The 24850-nt window shown below is 38.6% G+C and overlaps 1 protein-coding gene across 3 annotated transcripts; it reads right to left on the bottom strand.

Moving 5' to 3' along the window:
* Nucleotides 1–481: 481 nt before the first annotated feature.
* LOC135524400 (COUP transcription factor 2-like) lies at nt 482–10436 on the bottom strand. Of its 3 annotated transcripts, none has more exons than XM_064951899.1 (3): nt 10188–10436; nt 5103–5630; nt 482–3115 (listed from the first exon to the last, which is right to left on the bottom strand). In XM_064951899.1, the coding sequence occupies exons 1-3, from the start codon at nt 10222–10224 to the stop codon at nt 2841–2843; spliced, it is 840 nt and encodes a 279-aa protein (XP_064807971.1). In that variant the 5' UTR covers nt 10225–10436; the 3' UTR covers nt 482–2840. The 3 variants fall into 3 exon arrangements, with proteins under 3 accessions (XP_064807971.1, XP_064807969.1, XP_064807970.1); XM_064951897.1 differs by lacking the exon at nt 10188–10436 and adding an exon at nt 6607–7810 and having other exon boundaries at nt 5103–5648; XM_064951898.1 differs by lacking the exon at nt 10188–10436 and adding an exon at nt 6607–7809.
* Nucleotides 10437–24850: the final 14414 nt, after the last annotated feature.

Raw genomic sequence — 24850 nt, 5'->3', positions numbered from 1 at the left:
CTGCTTGTGAAAATGTAGGGCAGTTATAGCCAAGGCTCCTCAGACATATTTTCAAAGTCCACTGTGGCATTTTATTTACGAATTCAAGTCAGACATGCCTGTACCTGCAGTGTTGCCATACGTCGAGATGTTATACGTTCACAAAAGGAATGCGATATGACATGCTAAAGCACCAAAGTAAACGTTGTTCAACTGTCATTGTGCAAATATATAGTAGCCTACATACCAACAGTTCTCTCCTTTGCGTTGATACACATAGGACAACTTCACTTCAATTTGTGACGCCAATAATTGCATATGCCCAATAGTCTCTCTCACGCTCTCTGTCTCCCTCTCTCTCTCTCTCTCTCTCTGTCTCTGTCTCTGTCTCTGTCTCTCTGTCTCTCTCTCTCTCTCCACCTCTCACACACACACATTTATATACACACATACATGCACACACATTATTTTGACTGTTTAGTAATAAAAACATGAAAAAACGTTTTTTTTCCAATTCATAAATTATAATTTAATACCAAGAACAAATTTACAGCAGAATGCTTGTTTACAATAAGCTAACACAAACAAACAAGAATTGTGTTCAACTATAAACTTCCACACACACTCACATATATCACTTGCAATTAATAATCATAATCATCATAAAAAAAGTATCTATACGTTATCAATACCCTGCAGTCATATATTTTTATATATTTATATAAAAACGTGGGTCAGTTTAAACTGTTCATAATTACAATCATGTATCATTCTCTGGTCCATATGTGGCATGGGAACAGCCAAAGAGCACTGTTCAATCAACTACATAATATGATCCCTTTATGTCCAACCACAACATGGTGTCTTGTGTGTTGAAGAAAAGCCCCCAAAACAAGGACAAAATTGCTAGCTTACACACACACACACACACACACACACACACACACACACACACACACACACACACACACACACACACACACACACACACACACACACACACACACACACACACACACACACACACACACACACACACACACACACAAGGCATCTGTCACAGACCAAAGGAGCAGAACACTAAGTCAAAATAGCTACTCCTTTCCAAACCAGCTCACCCTGTTTAGTCTTAGCCTATTATTGAACGTTTTGTTTCTTTTTTAAATACAAGGGCTAGTGTACTGAATGCACAGATTATATCTATACAGTCAAAAACATTTACATTTATATATATCAAAGATAAAATAGGTTAGCGACCTGTGGCCATGCATTCACAGTCTAAATACATGAAAAAGAAAACATTTTTTTCGTAATATGTATATACATTACAAACATAACTTTCAGTGCTACTAGCTAAGTCTGTCACTCAATTGAAGACGTATTACCGAAAAAATGGCAACCACAGTTTTTCTTAATCACATATACTTTGTATAAAGGAAAACTCTTTGAAATGAATTGACCTATATTTACAACAATACTGCCTCTAATTAATGTTTTTCAAGTGAAATACATGAGCATAAGACTGAAGTTTCAAATCTAATAGTGTTCCCAAAGTTGTATACTTAAACAACGTTTTGATAAGAAATTACTTTTCAGGCACTTAATGCTTGAAGTGTAGAGAGGGTGAAATTTCAGGGATATCGTAATAATACTGCTATTAAACACTATTCCAGCTGTTGGCCTACATAAAAGGTATATGACCCTTGACCTTTCCAATTTCAAAATAAGATATTGTATGACTAGATGTTTTGATTGATGTTTCGGCCTATTCATTGCAAGACACAATGTTCAATGTATTGGTAGTTAATACCATATCTAAATGAACATAACAATTAAAATAGCTGTGTATCTATGTTTACAAGCCACACTCACCCTTCAGTAGCCCATATCTCAAGGCTTTAATAATTTTGTTGAACTGTCTGCAAATGAATGCCAAACATTTCGAACTGGGTGCATGAGGGGACACACAAAGTTGAATACAGCCAGAAAGGGGTTCATTAAACATAGGTTGCCAGTATGCAGGCTATTTCATTCACTGTTCTGTAATAGCTGTTTTACTGTAGACAGTGCCTTGTAGAATCCTTGTTCTATATTAAGAGCTGATGTAGTTCGACTGGCTCAACTTAGCAATGGCAAAACAGGGCAACCCTGGAACATCATGTAGCCTAGGCTATATTCTCAATTGGAAAGAGAAATGATTTAGCTTGATCGGAAAGTTGAACTTGAACACTAAAAGAAACTCCCTTGCCCAGTTTAGTGTGGGTCATCCTAAGAGTAAGTGCGTTTGCAGCATTAAGCATGTAGTTATAAGCCTTTCCTATATTGCTGTGGATTTAGTTTTAATTCTTGAAGAACATTTTACATTACTTAACTGTTTCAAAAGAAGTCATGGTTTTAGAAAAGAACACCACCTGTACTACAGAATCACATAGGCCGGTTTGGAACCAGAAAGGAGGAACAAAATAAAAGTACAAAAAATAGCTAGATACATGGACACAGGACAAGTAGGCTAATTTGGAAAAAGAAAACTTACTTTTTCTTTTCTCCTAAGTTTTTCCAAATACTCATTTTAAATGCACTTTATAGTTTCATTTTCGATTTGAGGATTACCAAAATCATTTTCCTTATTTTTGTTTTTGTTTTATTTATTTTTCTTAAAAAATGGATAAGAAGCAACTTATTCCGAATGACACGGGGAGCTTTTATCTGCATTTTGAAAGTTCGATGAATGTCTCAATTTTTTAAATTCACAGTCATTTATGACAATGTCTTTCTTTGTGAAAGCAAGCTCTTGTAACAGCCGTTTTCCTTCTACAAAAGAAGCACTAACCATTCTTAACCCCTTTGTTCATTCCTTCTGCTTACTGAATTGACATGTAAGGCCAGTTAAAACTGCTCCCCGAAAGCAACATATCCCTGATGAGGGTTTCAATTGGGGTTTTACCTACCAATCGGACGAAAAACAATTGCTCTATGACCGATGAAGACACTGTGCGCAGTGAAGGCAAGCGAAGTAACAACTTCCCAAATCGTGTTGGCTGGTTGGGATACTGGCTCCGAACATATTCCTCCAGGGCGCACTGGGACTTCTCTTGCAAACTTTCCACATGGGCCACATCTGAGAGGCCACAAGCGTCTGAAAATAAATAAATAAACATTAATCATGCTGGACCCAAAATTCAACACATATTTACGACAGAACACTACTAATGCATAATATCCCTCTCGTTGGCAATATATATATATATATATATATGTGACGGTGACAGGTGCGCTTAAAGTACAAACAATGTTTAGTCAATTGGGCTGCTTGTAAATTTAAAGAAAACATACCCTGTTTGCGGTGTTAAATCAGAATGATTTTGACTGTGGCCGCTGAGGTGTGCTTGTAGGCCATAATATAACAACCTATATTGCATATCGATTAAACAATCAAAAAACAATCCAACTGTGATTATGTATAATCAAACATAACATTCAGTTATCGCTACTAATATCAACATAAATATCATATTCAGTAGGCCTACATTATTTTTTTGATAAACTGTCTAATAATAGTCACCATTTATGTCCTGTGCATAGGCTAATCATCAATATGCTTTGTGATTATTAGTGGCACTGTCGTGCGGTGAATAAGAACAGGCAAATTCCTTTTTTGTTGCCTTATATTTGGAAACTGGCAATTGTTTGTAATCAACTAGACAAGTATCGAATTCAATCACAAATGTTTACATTTTAATAGTAGTTTGGGTTAAGACACACAAACACATACATACACACTCGCGCACGCGCTGACAGGGTGAGAGTTGTGACATGGTGACCTCTGTAGGCTACTGCGTTGTGATTTCGCTTGAAGAAGGGCTCGAAACCGAAACAACCACAAACAGCGATTGTATTAACCAAGTCACCGTAATAACCCCCAAAAATGGCGGATCAATGATATGTAGCTTAGCAGTGCAAACTCTTGTAGTCTACATAGCCTATTCATGGAATACATAACAGCCTACATGCAATCAAATAAAGATTCAAATAGACTAAATGAAGCATTCATTATCACAACGATATATTGTTTAAACCCCCAGGTATTTTTGTAGAATTTGCCTAAACCAATGGCTAAATGTTAGTAGTTACATAAAAATAATCAAATGTTGAAGGTTTATACGTTAGATTAGTAATTGCTTATTTCTGCGTAAGTTTGTGTATTTTCACACTTTTTCTTTATTCCCCACTTTAATTATGTAATGTAATCATATAGGAGGGTAGTCTGGGTCACGACCCAGTTCTGGAAGGAGTCCATAAAATGTATTGGATCCCTAGATCTTCCTAAGAGAACAGAGGAGAATTGAAAGTATTTTCCCGAAATGTGTGTAATGTCCGTCGTGTGATCAGGCTAAATGTTGTAGAAAGGCAAAGTTGTTATTTTATTAATGAAATCTTCAATAAAATACGCTATTCCGTCAATAAAATACGCTATTCCCTACAATGTATGGCCATCCCTGGCGAGAATAGGCTACGTTGTTGTCTATTCACGACACAAACAATATATTTGATTGGTAAGCAAACTATTCTCAAAGTATAACTTCAACAAAAATACTGACAGTTTGTTTTTGATAGCATGTCTCCACTGAAATATTCGTATGAGTGACTTTTATGATGTGGGTCAAAGTTATCTTCAGAGTATATATTTGGGACAGCGCATTTAGGACACTGTATGAAGGGGCACAAACTGTTGCTGTATTGGGGGAAAAGGGAATTAATATGAATACACTCGTTATTCAGTATTAATCTCTAAGTTCGTGAATGGGAGTGGACACAAATTGAATCAAGTGTGCCTATGCCTGACCAAGCAGTAAATGCAAATGGTGGGCCATTTTATGACTAATGCCCAACAGTGCAGTGATATAGGCCTACAGGCAGTTGATAGCCACAGGCCTATGTTTTTATCCTCTATGGGATTTTAGGACAGGCCAGGCGTTTGCGAAAATGTACACTGTTTATATATTCTATTGCATGCCTAGCCTAGTATTGTTTTCAACGAAAAAAAAACAAAGCATACGTGACTTAAACACATTCTCTAAACGCATAACTGGAAATTATATATTCTATTGTTTTTTTGAGCTTACCTGAAGTGAAGAGCACAATTGCCTTCAAGCAGCTGTATTCAGCAGAGTCAACGTGCAAAACTTTCAGCTTTTCCACTTGTTCTTGGAAGATCCTAATGTGGTCCATAAAGGCAACCACTCTGTCCGCAGACATAGGGGAGGCGTGTAGGCCAGCCGCCGCCAGAAGTGGAGCCACATGGAGAGGCATGGAGCACTGTGCGGCGTTGAGCACAAATAACTCACTCCAGGTCAACCGCAGAAGAGCCACCTGGTCAGTAATCTGGAGGTCTGGAAAGAAGGGGATATTCCTGGCCCACTCCACCGCACTGAACAGCATCCTGGCCGCCAGTTCACATATGTTCTCGATGCCCATGATGTTGTTGGGTTGCATGCATTGACTGCCATACCGGGACGTTGGGTAGGGCTCCGCTCGTAGCAGTAGAGATATATATCCGGATAAGTAGGAATGGCAGTGCAGTGGGTCCCCATTTGTCAAGGCGAACTGACCATGGTGTGGCTGTGTGGGTGGCATCCGTCCCCGTTGCACCGCTGCAGTAAAAAGAGAAACTGCAGATATTGATGCCTGAATTCTACACATCAAGAGACATTGTAATCCTCCTGACCAGGAGGCTATGTCAAATGTTGTTACACTATAGCAGTTCCGAGGAATACATAATACATTACTTTTGCTATTCAAATGCTATGATGAAATCTATGGATCCAACATTATAAACTAAAACAATACATAGGCTACAACAAATAGGCTAGCTTACATACTTACAAACAATGACTGTTATTTACTGTAGAGATCGATACAAACATATTGCCCAGAAAAGTAATGGTCACTCTATAGAACATTTTCGAAGTAGGCTAGTTATAAATCTGGGTTTTACATTTTAATTTTGGTGTTTGGCTACAACAACATGAGCTCACTAGAAGCACAAAGGCAAGGCAGTCCCTGCATGTTGTAACCCTTAACCTACTTAGAAATCTATTCGGCTTGTTTTATATTGACTACTATTTTCGACTGATCATTGAATATAACAATTTTAATGATACACGTATGCTATTTTCTTTTTACAGCTCAGTTTTCTGGTCGAGATTAACACGACACGTAATGCGTGGGATCTAAACAAGCTGTCTCTTCACTACACACTCGCCATAATAACGTTGTATATGCGCTTGTATTCAAATACAGATGCATATCCATTTTGTCTCTTCCAAGAGGACGATTCAGTTCTAATAATCTCCATCTAAACTCTTTTGACTATTGTTTGTGAAGGCCACATGATGAATATAGCGTTTAAGAAATATAACACTTCAATCGAACGCTAAAAGGAAGGTTTGCTACGATCGGTCTTAAGCACTACATTCTGACGGCCCCATAGCGTGCTTCGGCCGCGTAGCCTATGGAAGAAGAATCCAGGAGAGAATATGGGAGACGGAAACACATACAGTTACATAATTCATTCAGCGCACTACATACAGCGCAAATAAATCAACAAGAAAATAAAAATCCCAATACCTTCCCGTCTCATGCCAACTTTCAGACATTTTTTGAGGCGGCAGTACTGACACTGATTGCGATGATGCTGGTCAATGGGACAATTCCTGTTGGCACGGCATGTGTAACTGAGGTTCCTTCGTACGCTCCGTTTGAAGAAGCTTTTGCACCCCTCGCAAGTAAACTGGCCGTAGTGTTTACCACTAGATTTATCCCCGCAAACAACGCATTCTATGTGCTGTGGCTGCTGTTTCTCCGACTGCATCGTCTGGTTTGTCGGCGTAGACTGTACAGTGTTGTTCGGGGGTCCTTGGACGGTTGTCTGAGGGGTCGGAGGGGCGACCTGAGAGCCTGACAGATTCATCTGAGGGGTCGGAAGGGATAGTCCTCCTTGAGATTGTGAAGAAAGGGTACCTTGGGTCTCAGACACGTCGTCCTGGGAGCCTCTCCACACTACCATTGCCATATCTATCAGTCAACGTAAGGAAACTTTTTGTCTGCCGTTTTTGGTTTCGCGGTGCTTGTTTTCTCAAAAGAATGCAGCACGCTGTAATCAAAATGAATTGTAAAAAAAAAAAAAAAAATGCCAAAAGCCTACTGTTGTCGATTGTTCGTTGAATCTTCGAAAATGTCAAATTATATTGCTGTTGTAGACGATGCGAAGCACACGTTTTAAAACTGATGTGATGGCGAGCTGAATCGCAGCCTTGCACTTAGAGGCCAAGTCCAGGGGCGCTTGCAGTCAGCCATCCAGGATATCTTTCAAGGGGGAAAAAATAGCAAATGATTGCGATAATGAAATGAGGTAGCCTATTCAAGAAACGGAGCAGTACGTTGAACGTAGGCGACGTGACAGCAGCATAAAACACACAATTGATGTAGGCTACACACTAGCAGCAGAGCGCTATCAAGTTCCAGCTCAAGTCTTGATGAAAATCATCAACTGGTAAAACAAATATTGCTGCTTCTCCCTTTTCTTCTTGTGAGGTGGTGCGAGCAGCTGAAGCCAATGCTTTAGTCAAATATGAAGTCAACTCTCCGACAAGCAAGTGATAATAAAACAAAAAGATCACAACTTATAGAACCTCCTTCATGCACGGAAAAATAATAAGAAAACTAACAGAGAATCAAAGTGATCAAATATGTTAAAAAGGGTGAGGTTAGGAAGTGATTGCGAATAGTAGGAGCTTGGCTGGCAGAATGCTTTCTCTCTGATCAGCTCACTGAGCTCTCTATATAGTGAACTTTGACACGACTGCTGCAACTTAGCACATGTTACCATGGAGATGAGCTGCCATATAAGGAAAGTGACTGTGTTTGACTGGTCAGAGCTCATGGACCTCCCCCTGAACCCCATTGGCTAGTCGGTACTTGTGCTACTTGGTGCCTTGCCAAAGCAGGATATGGGTCGAGAAGATGCTTGGTCCTAAAAGGAGACGATTTAGAGGAGAGGACCGTGCTTCTAATTCACTCACATTTTTCATTAAATATACATGTAAATTCATGTTCAATGATTACATTCTATGACCACATAATGTTTCTTATGTGACTGAGTATAGCTTAAGTCAGTGGGTCGTTGCTATCCGGGTTTCTTGGGGTGTCCCTTGAAGTTTACATTTAAAATTCTTAGGTTAGGTAAGGGATATGGTTAAGGTTAGAGTAAGGTTAGGGTTAAGGGTATGGACGTCTCAAGGATCCCGGAGAGCACTAACCTAATAAATGTTTCCTGATGTTTATTTTTCCTTACATCTACAAGTTTGAGAGAGGTGAGGATGGTATTTTTACATCTGATATATGCTTTCATGGGATGGAGTAGCCTATCATGCTCCTGCATTAAAGTCAAACTTCCGTCTAGCATTAGGCTACATTAGAGATTGCAGAATGCAGTAGAAGTAGGCTATCATAAATTAATCTAGATTAAATTAAACATTATTATACGATATGGCTTTGTACAAAACAAATGATAACATTGCCTGTTGAAAATGTTCCTGTCATTGCAACACATTTGCTGTATGAAAGGTGCATACAAATAGGGCTATTATTGTTGTTTTATTAGACTGATGAGTACATATTATCTGAAAACTTAGCCTATGTTCATTCACAATGCTGTGATGGTACATTGTATTACAATATAGGCTAAAAGCTAATATATGCACCATCTTATTTCAGAACATGCCACACCAAGACTTCCTTCTATCAACTCACGCATTGGCCTATTATTAAATTCTTTATTTTTTTAATACTTCTGGTTGTGATGATTATGAATACCTGTAGGCTACACATTTGCAAGTATATGATCAATTGCTTTTTATAGAGCTACAATAAATTAAACACAAGCACGGGGGATTGTAATCGTTAGTCTATTCTAGTCTATAAAGTAGGCCTATTTTAGGTAGCCTTAGCGTCCAAGATGTAGCACACAACACAATGATTTGCCATGGACATAGCCTTTATGAGAGTTTGGACCTCTCTCTCAATTCATATCAGAAAACCCGAGATATGGTGAGCTATTGTTAGATTTTTTGGGGGGTTCATGATTTCTAGGCTATAGCTAACAACATTCATGGAGTGTGTATATGTATATGTCTTATTCTATTATCATATGCTACATATGTCGCATAGGCCTAAGTGAATGGTGTTTCATTTGAAGACCAAGCATATCTATGAAGTATTTAGCCTAAATTGGCCCCTATATGCTCCTTGAAGTTTCTAATCTTTCAAAATCACAATGGGGCTGTCAAAGTTGGGTCTTGTGAAAAATTTACAGAGCTAAATCAGAGCATATGCTGTCAATGGGGGGGATACAGAATAAGGGATCTATTACAGTATCTGGGTGCCCCCTAGCGTATGGATCCTTTCTGTCTCAAATCGAGATTCAATTCCGAGGAGCCTTCCGACATGGAAAATGCCTCGTTCTCTTGTCTTCCACGTTGACCAAAGTAATGTGCTCCCATTTCAAACTGAATGTTTTAGAAAATGTCTTCTAATTGACTTGGACTTCGTCGAGGTATGCGTGTAGGTCTCTGTTTCGACTCTTCATATCCTATATGCTCTGTAGGCACAGAGAATGTTTGTATAGGCTTTTATTCGTTGATTGATATAATACTTGGTCTTGAGCGTAACAGTCATTCTAAAGTTAACGCCAGGGTCTACATAATATCCCTGTCTGCAGAGTATCTTATTGTTGTATTGCGGAATCTACATGACCACTCCATTGGTGAGTATAAACATTTTGTCATGTTTGTTTCCTTAACGAAATGTTTGAATGTGAGCGCATGCTTGGCATTAGGTAGTTGTCTTGGTCGTAAATAAAACGACTATCAAAATGGAAACACCGAAAAGCTGTTTAGTCTTAAAACACCACATTTTTTTTACATTAAAACATCGCTAAAACCTAATGAGTCTTACCAAGGCTACAGGCAAACGATAAAGATACAAGGACGCATAACCAGATAATTATTGTCTAATCGAAACATTAATTGCAATACATATTGAGCAGAAACACATGGTAGGCTACATCTAAACCCACCTATATGTTTCATAAAATAGATCGTGAGATTATTGTAGACAATAATGTATATAGGCTATTCTCACAAACGTACCAAATGCATACGTCGATTCGTCCGCAGCGTGAAGCATCTTCTCTCATCAGAATATCTACTAGTCTTCTCTTTTCGATATAATGTCGAGAATAGACAGGCAAGGTGTCCTTTCCAGACGGAATGAAATAGTTCAATTTATGTGCTAAACTTAAACCGTGTAATGTAAATGGACTTGTCTTCATAAATAGTGGTTGATATGGCTGTCTTTAAAAAGGAGAAAAGTAAAAGCAATATGCTCCTGTGCGTGTTTTCTGTTCTATAGTATGGGTAAAAACGCGCCTGTATGCCGCTGCTTTGTGTGGGCTGGATGAGAGGTATAGAGGGAGGGGGTGAAGTCAGAATATAGACTGACACCTGTTTGTATTGAAAGTAGTGATGCTTTTATACATTATCGCTTCATTTGTGTCAGAATATTGGATGTAAATCAGTTTCAACATATAACACCAATAGTCTAGCTGACAAGTGGATAACCCCAAATTGTAAAATATCCCTTCGTTGCTGAAAAATGTATGTCAGTGTGTTGTAACAACTATATTATTATTATTATTGGTAACACTTGAAAGTATTGGTAGACCAATTATTGCTGTTAATATTAATATTTGCATTGTGGTTGATGTGGTTGACAACCACAACTGTTAGTGAACAGGGCAAGGCGAGGTTTGCTTTCAGATAGGCGCATTTCAATTGAGAGATAGCTTCACTGATAGTAGGCTACGTTCTCATCCTCATATGTCTTCAAACAAACTTCCACTAACACACTGAGGGAAAGACATCGAGAGGGGGACGGAGAGAGAGGGGAGAGAGTGTGATTTGACCTGACCTCTGTACTGAGAGAGAGAGAGAGAGAGAGAGAGAGAGAGAGAGAGAGAGAGAGAGAGAGAGAGAGAGAGAGAGAGAGAGAGAGAGAGAGAGAGAGAGAGAGAGAGAGAGAGAGAGAGAGAGAGAGAGAGAGAGAGAGAGAGAGAGAGAGAGAGAGAGAGAGATATTCACAGTTTTTGGTCCTTTGTGAAGTTCAGGGGGTGAAGTATATATTTTCATATGGCCTTTAAGAACCTTCCACACGTTCGCATTTAAACCGTTAGCCTACTTTTGTAGATTAGCCACGATAGGTCTATAGACTTATGTGTGGACAACGAAAGCTATAGAGATGACAAGTAATGAATAACAACTAATGACAGCAATAGACCTATATGGGCAGTTTCGTCAGTTGAAAAGTAACAGATTTGTCCTATACTTTTTCACATTCTCTGGATAAACTTACGTCTATGATGAATCAATGACAAAAGTAGCCTACAGTTACAAAAAAAAAAAAATCCTTTATTTTTGGTGGTGCACTTCTTGGCTAAAATGACCCTCTCAAGACACAATCTAAAAGCATGGGCTATAGGGCACAGCAAGCCTCCATACACAATAGCGCACCCCCATCGGGACCTACATCGATTAGGACGAGACTCGAGGATGTCGCCACACTAAATATTTACTGATCACACACAATTTTCAGGATCTTTAACGATTTTCCATTCTCAGTCCACCGAAAAGCTGTAAATCACTTTATTATTGTTTGTAAAGCAAAGCGCGCACTCTGGGACACAGGGCTTTAAGATGTGCCCTGATCGAGATGAGCGCAGTTAGGTGAATCGATAGACAGTGAATGGCCAAGTCAGTGGTTGATTTCATGGTCGTGCTTTGAAAAAGACTTTACTCATGTAACAGGTTAAGCTAAAAAAATGAAGAAACAGTACAACCTTTGTTCACTAAAATTATGTTTAGTCAACAAATGAATTGACAACGTGATCTTAAAGCTGGAAACCTTAGTTACTACATGTATTTTGGACTTATAAATTAATCATATACCCATTGATTTTAAAGAATAATGAGCTGAGTTCAACTGTAGTACCCTATCATGTTTTATTCCACTGTTTGTAAACACTGTAAATGTAAACAAACAACCCTGCTTAAAACTATACTTCAGATATCATTAATGATCAATCCGTGCATTCATAGCTCTGTCTATGAATTTGAGCGTGGCTACATTTCGCCAGGTCCATCCCTCAGCTTTTTACCAAAACACAGGCAGGGTGCTGGTCTCTTATTTTTTCAATTAAGGATTCTAGCTTTAATTTATCAATAATTAGCTAGGGCTACCTCATTCTTGTTGACCAGAAAATAGCATTTGGGAAAATATGCAGCCTAAAGAATCGACCTACTTGTTGACAGTGGTACTCAAACACAATACCTAATATGCATTACTTCCTTACTATAGCCATATTTTATAGATAAAGGAGATATATTCTGAAAAATAATGTCTATGGTTAAATGCATGCTTATTAAAGGAGTAGGCAATACTGGGATCAGACAGTTGCAGGTGAGCCTCTGTGTGTTTGGGTGAGGCGGCAAGGCAAGGATGAAAGTTCACTTTAATCTTATCTCTGCCTTCACCAAGTCCTTTAAGCGGGAGATAGAGGGATACTGACCTGAAGGCCTCTGAGATCCCGGCCTGATTAACCCATCTAGACCCAGCTGGGTGCAAAGGTTAACCAGGCTAATCAACTTGAAGAGGCTGATTGAGTTAGATGTCAAGGGGGAAACAACTATCCTCCCCAAAAACAGCCAGAGGCCAACCACTGGCAACACTTTAGTCTGTGTGAATCTCACTCTTTAAACTATATCAGCAATCCATAAAGTTGAATAAACAAATGTCCTGTTGAATCTCCTCAACAATTATATTAGTGGTGAAGTATTTAAGTGGAAGTTATTAATTAAGGTAAAACTAAGATAGGGCTAGTCATAGTGTACTATGGAAACAAGTAATACTTTTTGGGAAGATAGCATAGTTCCTTATGTTATTTTCACCTAATTTCTGAGCATATTCCTAGTGTCATGAACTGTGTTGTAATGTAATTTGGCCTGGGGTGTAACTTTTTATTTTACACCTTCATTTGCCTCCTACAGCATTGACATTGATTTCATGGCTCTCTTCAGTGAAGCAGTTTGATGGACAGGTAGACAGACAGACAGCCCTCACAAGTGAGCTCCATCCACTAATCTGTGACAGGGTAAAAGAGCTCTAGTGGTCCCTGCCCTTTATTGGTCTTCCTTGAATGACATGTCAACTGTCCTTAAAAAACAACATTAACATTTCTTTATGTTCTCTTCAGAAACATATAGTCATAGTTTAACATCTGATTCTAATCACACTATGTATATTATACAGTGTATAGCGGACCATTCAAGTGTGAAGTTATGGTTATATTCATGTTTCTCAGACTCTTTTTCAGAAATGTAACTTTGTAGATGAAAACATGAAACATGAAATCCTGAAGCTTTCCTGTAGAGTGCATCCTGTGAGAGCACATTGTTCTGTGAAAAACTGCTCCGTCCACAATTCCCAAGGCAACAGTGTTGTCTTAACGCTGAACAAATTACAACATATTTGGGAATCAAGTCAGACTTCTGTGCGGATAAAAACATAATTATTACATCTGGTTGTAACTGATATTATAGGCTTTTGAGTAGTTACAAAATAATTACTTTCAGGGATTCTTAGTGTGACTTTTACGTAGGCCTACTGTACGTAGGCCGACTGTAGAACTGAAGTTTATTGTAGTATTTAAGGTAAAGTTTGTCACTAACAAACTATTAAATGGCTATCATGAATTCATACAAAGTTGCAATGTCTCACAATGCTATGTGACTTCAATTGTTCATAAAAATTGAACACTTATTGACTCTGTATATTTGAGATACAAAATCTACTGTCATTGTATAGGTCAGGATTTTTATAATCTGTAGGGCTATGTTTTTCTACATGAAGCATCAAGAGATTACAAATGATACATTTTATTACACTGTTAGTGAATATGTGTACTTTGTTGAGGCACTCTGTGTGTATAGCAATGTCTTATCTACACAAACATCTTAAACATGACTGATTTCATGAATTCAGCATTAAAGCAGTGTTCACTACAATTAATCCATTGGTGATACTTGGCTATCCATTGTTTAATAGTCGGCAGATGATTTCTTCATCTTTATTAGGACAAATCAGATTAAAAGTAGAATAGTCTGTTGGTTTTAGGTGGAACAGGAGATTGGGGGTAAAACACATGCCAAAATGGCAAAACCTGGGTAAAATAAAGGTAAATAACCTAGTACACAGGCCAATTGAAATACTGAAGATAATCACACACTGTTTGAAGGAGAGCATTCGTTGGTGGTATAAGAAATCAGAACAGTAATGGCTTTACATTAAATTGGAGGTATGGTTTTATCTCCTTTGGGGTAAGTAATAAAAACACAGTTGTAGTATATGATATAATGAAAGGGGAAATCTCAACCCCTTGGTGTGTTTACCAACAGCAGCACACACATAGTTGCTTCATGGTATGTGATGTTTTGTATAACACATTTTTAATCAATTAACAAGTACTGTATATCACTACTGATTGACTCCGAAGTAATACATTATAGTTTTTAAAGGTCTGCTCAATAAATTGTGTGTGTAAAGTACAGTACATGTGTATGATTGTGTGTGTGTGTGTGTATGTGTGTGTGTGTGTGTGTGTGTGTGTGTGTGTGGGGTTATGGAGTTCATTTAGCAGCTTAGATTACTCTCTTTGCCCTCTGTGTCTGTTCGCCCCAAGGGGCAATCTAAGAAGGCAGCAGTTTCAAGATAGCTCACTGAGTTCGATTTGCCAATGATGGATTATAGTGTCAATTTAAACGGCAAAGGATTAATTTGTTTCAACGATCTCTAGTTAGGCTGATTGCCAGGGTGCTTTCTTTCCTATCCACTACATTTCCTGTACATGATGATTATGATGTATAGAATGGAAAATAGTTAACCTGTTCCAGTGTTGTTAGTGTCTTTGGAAGCCAACAACCAGCTATGCTCTTTGTCCATAGTATGACCATGCTGCTATCACACATATATTACTGTGTATTAATAATACCAGAATGCATCTTTCTCTATCCAAATATAAGCATCAAATCTACCCCGACACACACACACACACACACACACCACCAGGCGTAAAAGGCTTCCAGAACTGCTGTACCATACAGTGATGACCTCCAGCAGACAGTAGACACTACTGGTGTCAGACAGCTTACACATGGTAGGGATGTGGCCACCTACTGAAATGTGATGGAGAAGATGATTTGCCAGTGTTGGGAAAAGGGTGCTTTGATGTACATTCACTTCCTGCCAAAAGAGATAGAATACAGTCAAGTCTTTATTTAAAGGCCTGATTATGCCATTGAACAAATATTGACTAAAATAAATTCTGAAAATCATGTTCATTAGTGAACCTCACAGAATGATTCTACACAAATCTTGGTGTAAATATCATACATTTGCTGACCTTAAGCAAAACAAATGCAGTACCATTCAAAAGTTTGGACACATACTTATTCAATGATTTTTCTTTATTGAAGAATAATAGTGAAGACATCAAAAGTATGAAATAACACAAATAGAATCATGTAGTAACCAAAAAACTGTTTTAAAAAATCTAAATATATTTTAGATACTTCAAAGTAGCCACCCTTTGCCTTGATGACAGCTTTGCACACTCTTGGCATTCTCTCAATGATCTTCATGAGGTAGTCACCTGGAATGCATTTCAATTAGCAGGTGTGCCTTGTTAAAAGGTTAATTTGTGGAATATCATTCCTTCTTAATGCGTTTGAGCCAATCAGTTGTGTTGTGAAAAGTATACAAAAGATAGCCCTATTTAGTAAAAGATCAAGTCCATATTATGGCAAGAACAGCTCAAATAAGCAAAGAGAAACGACAGTCCACCATTACTTTAAGACATGAAGGTCAGTCAGTACGGAAAATTTCAAGAACTTTGAAAGTTTCTTCAAGTGCAGTCACAAAAACCATCAAGCGCTATGATGAAACTGTCTCTTTCCTGTGGCGGTCCTCATGAGAAAGACCCAGAGTTACCTCTGCTACGGAGGATAAGTTCATTGGAGTTACCAGCCTCAGAAATTGCAGCCCAAATAATTGCTTCACAGAGTTTAAGTAACAGACACATCTCAACATCAACTGTTCAGAGTAGATGGCGTGAATCAGGCCTTCATGTTCGAATTTCTGCAAAGATACCACTACTAAAGGACATCAATAATTAGAAGAGACTTGCTTGGGCCTAGAAACACAAGCAATGGAAATCTATCCTTTGGTCTGATGAGTCCAAATTTGAGATTTTTGGTTCCACCTGCCGTGTCTTTGTGAGACGCAGAGTAGGTTAATGGATGATCACCGCATGTGTGGTTCCCAACGTGAAGCATGGAGGAGGAGGTGTGATGTTGTGGGGGTGCTTTGCTGGTGACACTATCAGTGATTTATGTAGAATTCAAGGCACCCTTAACCAGCATGGCTGCCACAGCATTCTGCAGCGATACGCCATCCCGTCTGGTTTGTGCTTATAGGGACTATCATTTGTATTTCAACTGGACAATGACCCAACACACCTCCAGACTGTGTAAGGGCTATTTGACCAAGGAGGATAGTGATGGAGTGCTGTATCAGATGACCTGGCCTCCACTATCACCCGACATTTTTTAATTTTTAATTTAACCTTTATTTAACAAGCCAAGTCAGTTAAGAACAAATTCTTATTTACAATGATGGCTTACCCCGGCCAAACCCAGATGATGCTGGGCCAATTGTCTGCCGCCCTATGGGACTCCCAGTCACAGCCTGTTATGGTACAGCCTGGAATCAATCCAGGGTCTGTAGTGACACCTCTAGTACTGAGATGCAGTGTTTTAGACTGCTGTGCCACTCGGGATCCAATTGAGATGGTTGAGAGGAGTTGGACCACAGAGTGAAGAAAAGCAGCCAACAAATGCTCAGCATATGTGAGAACTCCTTCAAGACTGTTGGAAAAGCACTCCAGGTGAAGCTGGTTGAGAGAATGCCAAGAGTGTGCAAAGCTGTCATCAAGGCAAAGGGTGGCTACTTTGAAGAATCTAAAATCTCAACTATATTTTGATTTGTTTAAAACTTTTTTGGTTACTAAATGACTCCATATGTGTTATTTCATAGTGTTGATGTATTCACTATGATTCTATTACAATAGAGAAAATACAAAAAATAAATAAAAACTCTTGAATATGTAGGTGTGTCCATACTTGACTGGTACTGTATATCAAAGATAATGGATGAGGCTATACAGATTTGTAAAAGCATTATAAATTACTTTATTGCAGAATGTATAGATTGACTCTTACTTAATGAATAATACTATCTTTGATTCTAGAACACAAATGTAAGACATTAATAAAATCTACAAAGTAACTTGTATTTGTATTTGTATTTGTCTAATTTTATCTCATAATGTTGAATTTAATAACAATTGACTCTCATTCTCATGTCCATTGTGACAGCTAGATGAAATTGGCTACATTAGCAAACAATTAGCAATTTCTTATTTTGTCATGTCAACTTGCATGCTTTATATTTAACTTCAACATGAAACAATGGTGTAAATTATTTAAAAAACTGATTGTGCAAAGCTTTAAATCTGTATTTGTTACATAGCTGAAACTGACATTTTCATAGCGTACAATTGCAAGTTTTCCACAAAGCAAATGTGGAGCACATAGAAAAAATAAAATATTTCCCACACACTACCTCTCGCTCTCTGCATTTATTGTCTCAGCCTGGACTTAATCATGAGCCATTGGACTAAACTCAAGTTATTAGGAAATATAAATATTTTCTGAAGTAATCAAAGAGTGAGGGCAGGAGAGAGATTGATTTGGCTATTGGATTGTACTGTAATTGGAAGCAGCTTGTTTTCTAATGAGTGCTGCTTGGAGACATGGGCTGATGTTTGGTTTGTGGTGTCCCCGGACAGTCTTTTAACAGGTTGTTAAATACCTGTCTGCCTCTTGCCTTTTTCCTACCCAGGCCACATAGTGAGTTATACCTAGTTTGGTAGATTTGACATTTCATAACTTAAACTACACACAACTTTCCAGAATCCAAATATATTCCGTACCAAAGTCTGGGAGTTTAGAATGTTAAGGCAACATATTATTGTGTCAACGGACAATTGAGGTCATTGGCTTGCAGGTAAATATACATCACTTTTCAGTCATGACATAAGAAAATGCTCACCTTCACTTCCAGAAGAAGACCATAATGCTTTTTCAGGATCCACCTCATCACAGAGGTCCCCCTTTTGCCTTTAGCTCATCAATTCAATTAATATGTTAATTTCAATAAAGCCAACATGGAAAATAATCCTTCAAAAGTAAGCCAACTTCTATCTAGAGAAAGGGGGAAACCCATATTTGTGTGGATGAGCCATGAATCATCATTATTGCATGTGTGGCGATTGCATTTAGAGTGTGATCAGACTGCACTGAAGACAGGAAACCTCACACACTCAACACAAAATGTAATAAGTACTGTGTTGTGGTATTTGCAACACTGCCAAAAAGCCTCAGCTATGTTCAGGAAGCATGTGAAGTGTCTGCAATGGAAAAACATTGTCCAAGAAGATTTGGGATCAATTGTAGTATAATGTTTATATGATCCCTCCAAAACAGAGCAGCTGCAGTAACCAGACCAGCGATAGGACCAACCATGCGCCATGTGAATTCTTCTTTCATCTATTTGAGAGGCAAGTGGTTTGTTTCTCTTAGATCAGTTCTCCCTACACAGTACAACGTTTTCAAACTTCTTGAACTTCAGATGAACAATTTTACATTGTTTGTTGTTGGCTAGACTAATCATTAGCTCGCATGCTAGCAGCTCTGGCTATTATATTTCATTGCTAAATCAGCAGTAACGACTGTATGTTTCTCCTTGCTAGATATTTGAGATAACATTAGGGATAGTTTTAGACATCCAACCTTTATGGGTGTGATGATGTAATATACTAAATACTAGGTAGATTTGTGTAACCAGAGCAAAGAATGATTGTGACGTTGCCAGATATGCATGCCACAGAACCTTCCTCAACACAGTTGTTGGCTATAATCTTGGCTTAACACGTCATAAATATCACCTAGACCAGTTGAATTAGCAGAAATGTGGACAAAACTAGGATGAAGCTGAATACCTAAATAATTTATTCCAAGACTCAATCGAGGACACTCTTACTGACAGTTGTGGCTGCTTTGTGTGATATATTGTTGTCTACCTTCTTGCGCTTTCTACTGTTGTCTGTGCCCAAAAATGTTTTTTTTTTTGCTGCTACCATGTTGTGTTGCTACACTGTTATTGTAACGTTGTGTTGCTACCATGCTGTGTTGTCATGTGTTGCTGCCTGGCTTTGTTGTTATCTTAGGTCTCCCTTTATGTAGTGTTGTGTTGTCTCTCGTCGTGATGTGTGTTTTGTCATATACATATATATACATATATATACATATATATATATATATATATATATATATATATATATATATATATATATATATATATAAAACAATTTTTTATCCCAGCCCCGTTCCCACAGGAGGCCTTTGCCTCTTGGTAGGCCGTCATTGTAAATAAGAATTAATTCTTAAATTACTTACTTAGTTATATAAAATAAATTAAAAAAATGTATTGTACCAGGCATTGGAAAGATAATGTATTGTGCCTGTATATAACTAAATGTATATAAAGGTAAAGCTACAAAAGAACAGTCTTTTTAGCTGTCTAGCCATCCTTGAAAGTTCCACACACATTGTTCTATATGGTAGCGCTATCAAGATAATCATCTGAATGAATCTGTTACACCACGGCCCATCAGGCTTAGAATTATCCATTCAGACCCTTCAGGCTAAACCAAAGTAGTGAATGACCAGAAAGACACCTTTTTGTTTATACAACTCTTCTTATCAGGTCATGTACTGGCTAATCCTTCAGGTTGTACGCTATTCATGTTGTAACATTTGTAAATGTTACCACTGGGGAACACATGAGAAGCAGCAGATTGCATAGCTTTTGTCCAAGCCATTTGCTTATTGTGCATGAAATAATCCCTTATGCAATTTATGTCGGATGAGGCTTTAAAAAAATCTTTTCACAAGATCAGTAGACTGTTCAAGAGTGTTAACTAATACCACCACTTGGCCCTCTATGGTCTAGACTTTCCTTTATGAATGAAACATTAGCAGAGCTGACTGCTGAGAAGGGTGTGGCTGTGGATATATCCCTGGGAGAAGGGCACAGCTCCTGACAGAAAGTTAGTGCTTTTGATACCCGCATGCTTAGGTCTCAACACAAACAGACTATGGCCCTCTTGCTCCCATTGATCCTTGTGTCAATTTGCAGATCATGCAAAGTCAAACACAAACTGCTGTGAGAAATGCCTCAATATTTCCCTCCATGTTAATCCCTGACTCAAATTACAAGTCAGATTGGTTTTCTCTCATGAAATCTCACTCTACATAATGAACACAGTGGAAGTCATTCTCATCAAAACAGCTCAATGACCTTATTATCAATGTGCGTTTGCATATTTATTTAATAATCACTCATTTTGACTTTGTCAGCTTCCATTTTTTATGAATTTAGTGTCAATGACTAATGTAAATTAAGGCCATGAATAGGAATACCAACACTATACATATAGGATTTATTACAGGATTTTACTCCTCATAGACTTAGGATATTTGAAAAATGTCTTTAAACAAAGAGACATGCTGACCTTTGTCAAGAACAATGTGTACAATACCCATTCTGACATAGCAGTGGTATTCTGCAATTGCGTAAATTACATTGACCTGTAGATGAACAAAAAAAAAACGTTGTACAGAATTCCTGTGCAATGAGTCACCCTCACTCATGTAATTGCTTCCATATTAGACCCCACTCTACCCTTCCTGCAAGCACATCCTCTCTGATATCTAAATACATACATGTGTTATGATTTGTTTACAATCCTTCTATCCAATTCCACCTGTTGACAAGAGGTACCTCAGGGTATAGCATTGTTCCCTTTACTCTTGCTTTCCAACAGCAGAACTCAGACACATTCTGGAGATGATCCAATGTTAGGTGTTCTCCATAAATACAGCAAGAGTTAGGTCTGTATCTGGAGGGGATAACCTTATCTGACTCTCACTAAGTCATTAATCTTTGTTGTAATGGCTAAGGTGTTGGACTGACAATCACAGACACCCAGGTTTGAGTCCCAGTCGGGCTACGGCTGAATTAGCTACATTGTTGTCAGAAGTGGGATGGCGCAGCTGGAAAACCAGTAAGTGAGGTACTTGTGCAAATGAAGCATTTTGTGAAGGAAGGGCGTAGTGTCGCAACCTTATTAGAACCCCTACCAACATCACAAATGGTTGTTTGTCAATATTTTCCACATCAATGTAGAAACATTGCAGGAACTTGACAGCTCTTATTACAAAATAGTTATGTTTTGTTTGTGAGTCCTGTGTCAAATATTACTAACAATGCTTTGTTAACAACCAATGAAGACTTTTTCTAAAATTATGCCAGGACTCAGCATTTCTTACACAAGGCTGTTAAAAGTTCTTTGTCACTTTGGCAATCTGCACCGACACAGTAGTTGCCAGCAGCACCAGCATCATAATAGTATCTGCTTTTTTTCTTTCTCTGTTTCAATTAGCATTGTGCATTGACTGTGCATGGCATGAGCTGGTGTCAGCCAATGCTACAATGCAGGGCAAAGCCCCAATAAACTATAGCACCACTTCCTGTAAGGCTCAAGGTGAAAAATTAGCATAAACTAGAGACATGTCATTATAATATCGGTTCATATATCCAAGACACTAAAAGGTAGGGGCCATTTCATCAAGCTAATTGCCTGTTTGTAAGAGGGAACAAACTTGTTCACAATCAGACTATTATGGAGCCTTTTTCTTAATCACAAATAGAGCCCTTGTATCCCAGAGGGACTTCCATTCTAATTTACAATTGAACAAAAGAGCAATGCTATCAATCTTTCACAGACACCTTTTCCCTCCTTGGTGTAATTGCGGTGACATAACCACAAATAACACCGGGAAAAGTCTGCTTTCACAGATCTGTAGAAAGGATGGTATTCCTTTTTATTATGTACAGTGCTTGCATCGTAGAGTGGAAACAGATAGCCTATCAATAATAGAGAGCAAGGTGTTGAGGCCTCTATATGACCAACTTAAAATAAAGGACAGGAACTTTGGCCTTTGGAATCCAAGATGTAAGGATCTCTAAGGGAGAGAGAACATTATATTTTGCATGGTCAGCATTAAAGGGGTTGGCAACAGTAATGGTTCTGTAACATGTGTGGTAATCCAAAACAAAAAATGTGATCTGTGTTTTGGAGAAGGTTTATTACTATGCTGAGGTGCGGACCAGTGTCTGATGACATGAAAATGGCTGAGTTGACAGCGACAGACCAACAACACCTGTAACTGCAACCCAGGAATGATTAAAGTCTCCATCATGGTGCAGGAGGGCTTTGGTCAAATTCCTCACTGTAGTGTCACCGTCTCTGCACCATGCCTATGGTCCCCTTGATGCCTTTAATGATGAGTTTTGTCGTTAATGAGTTAATGCGAAAACTCTCAATGTCATCAGTAAAGATAAGAGGGAAGAAAGCAGTGCATTGTACACATAATGACAGGCTCCCGCCTGCCTCTGAGATGTCACGGGTCAGCCATGTTAAGAATGTGTGTGCCCAATCATCTAGTGATCTTTATCTTGCTGGCCTGCAGCTAACCAAGACATGAGCCCAATCAGGGGTGCTGATGAATGAACAATGAGGCTCTTGAATTGTTCCGCCTGCCACATGACTGGTTCTTTTCTAACACATGATGACATTAACAATCAATATACCGATTACTGAAGAAGTTATTGAACTTGGTGACTGAAAACACAGTTATGCAGGATCTCTTCAAGCCATCTTTTATGCTGCACATGCCTTGTACTGATGTACAGTTGAAGTCGGAAGATTACATACACTTAGGTTGGCGTCATTAAAACTTGTTTTTCAACCACTCCACAAATTTCTTGTTAACAAACTATAGTTTTAGCAAGTCGGTTAGGACATCTACTTTGTGCATGACACAAGTCATTTTCCAACAATTGTTTACAGACGGATTATTTAGCTTATAATTCACTGTATCACAATTCCAGCGGGTCAGAAGTTTACATACACTAAGTTAACTGTGCCTTTAAACAGCTTGGAAAATTCCCAAAAATGATGTCATGGCTTTAGAGGTTTCTGATAGGCTAATTGACATAATTTGAGTCAATTGGAGGTGTACCTGTGGATGTATTTCAAGGCCAACCTTCAAACTCAGTGCCTCTGCTCGACATCATGAAAATCTAAAGGAATCAGCCAAGACCTCAGAAAAACAATTGTAGACCTCCACAAGTCTGGTTCATCCTTGGGAGCAATTTCCAAACAGTTGAAGGTACCACGGTCAACTGTACAAACAATAGTACGCAAGTATAAACACCATGGGACCACCGCAGCCGTCATACCGCTCAGGAAGGAGACATGTTCTATCTCCTAGAGATTAACGTACTTTGGTGCGAAAAGTGCAAATCAATCCCAGAATAACAGATAAGGATCTTGTGAACATGCTGGAGGAAACAGGTACAAAAGTATCTATATCCATAGTAAAACGAGTCCTATATCGACATAACCTGAAAGGCCGCTCAGCAAGGAAGAAGCCACTGCTCCAAAACTGCCATAAAAAAAAGCCAGACTACGGTTTGCAACTGCACATGGGGACAAAGATTGTGCTTTTTGGAGAAATGTCCTCTGTTCTGATGAAACAAAAATAGAACAGTTTGGCCATAATGACCATCGTTATGTTTGGAGGAAAAAGGGGGAGGCTTGCAAGCCGAAGAACACCATCCCAACCGTGAATCATGGGGGTGGCAGCATCATGTTGTGGGGGTGGCAGCATCATGTTGTGGGGGTGCTTTGCTGCAAGAGGGACTGGTGCACTTCACAAAATAGATGGCATCATGAGGCAGGAAAATTAGTTTAAAATTAAGTTAAAGGGTCTTCCAAATGGACCATGATCCCAAGCATACTTCCAAAGTTGTGGTAAAAGGGCTTAAGGACAACAAAGTCAAGGGATTGGAATGGCCACCACAAATCCCTGACCTCAATCCTATAGAAAATGTGTGGGCTGAACTGAAAAAGTGTGTGCGAGCAAGGAGGCCTACAAACCTGACTCAGTTACACCAGCTCTGTCAGGAGGAATGAGCCAAAATTCATCCAAATTATTGTGGGAAGCATGTGGAAGGCTATCCTAAACATTTGACCCAAGTTAAACAATTTAAAGGCAATGCTACCAAATACTAATTGACTGTATGTAAACTTCTGACCCACTGGGACTGTGATGAAAGAAATAAAATCTGAAATAAATCTGACATTTATTCTGACATTTCACATTTTTAAAATAAAGTGGTGATCCTAACTAATTTTTACTAGGATTAAATGTCAGGAATTGTGAAAAACTGAGTTTAAATGTATTTGGCGAAGGTGTATGTAAACTTCCGTCCTCAACTGTACATAATGCTGATATGTTGTATTCTATGTGATCTTACAAACGACAAGCAACCAAACTCTGATCCATACGCTGGTTAGCCACAGAGATCGCTACACAGATTGCTGTTTGAAAATCCTCTTGAAAATATTCGATAAGGCCATTGTAGAGCTTACTCTGTAGTTTATATTTCCTCT

The sequence above is a fragment of the Oncorhynchus masou genome, chromosome 31 (assembly GCF_036934945.1).
Source record: "Oncorhynchus masou masou isolate Uvic2021 chromosome 31, UVic_Omas_1.1, whole genome shotgun sequence".
NCBI classification, from domain to species: Eukaryota; Metazoa; Chordata; class Actinopteri; order Salmoniformes; family Salmonidae; genus Oncorhynchus; species Oncorhynchus masou.
This window is presented reverse-complemented; position numbering and strand designations above follow the sequence as displayed.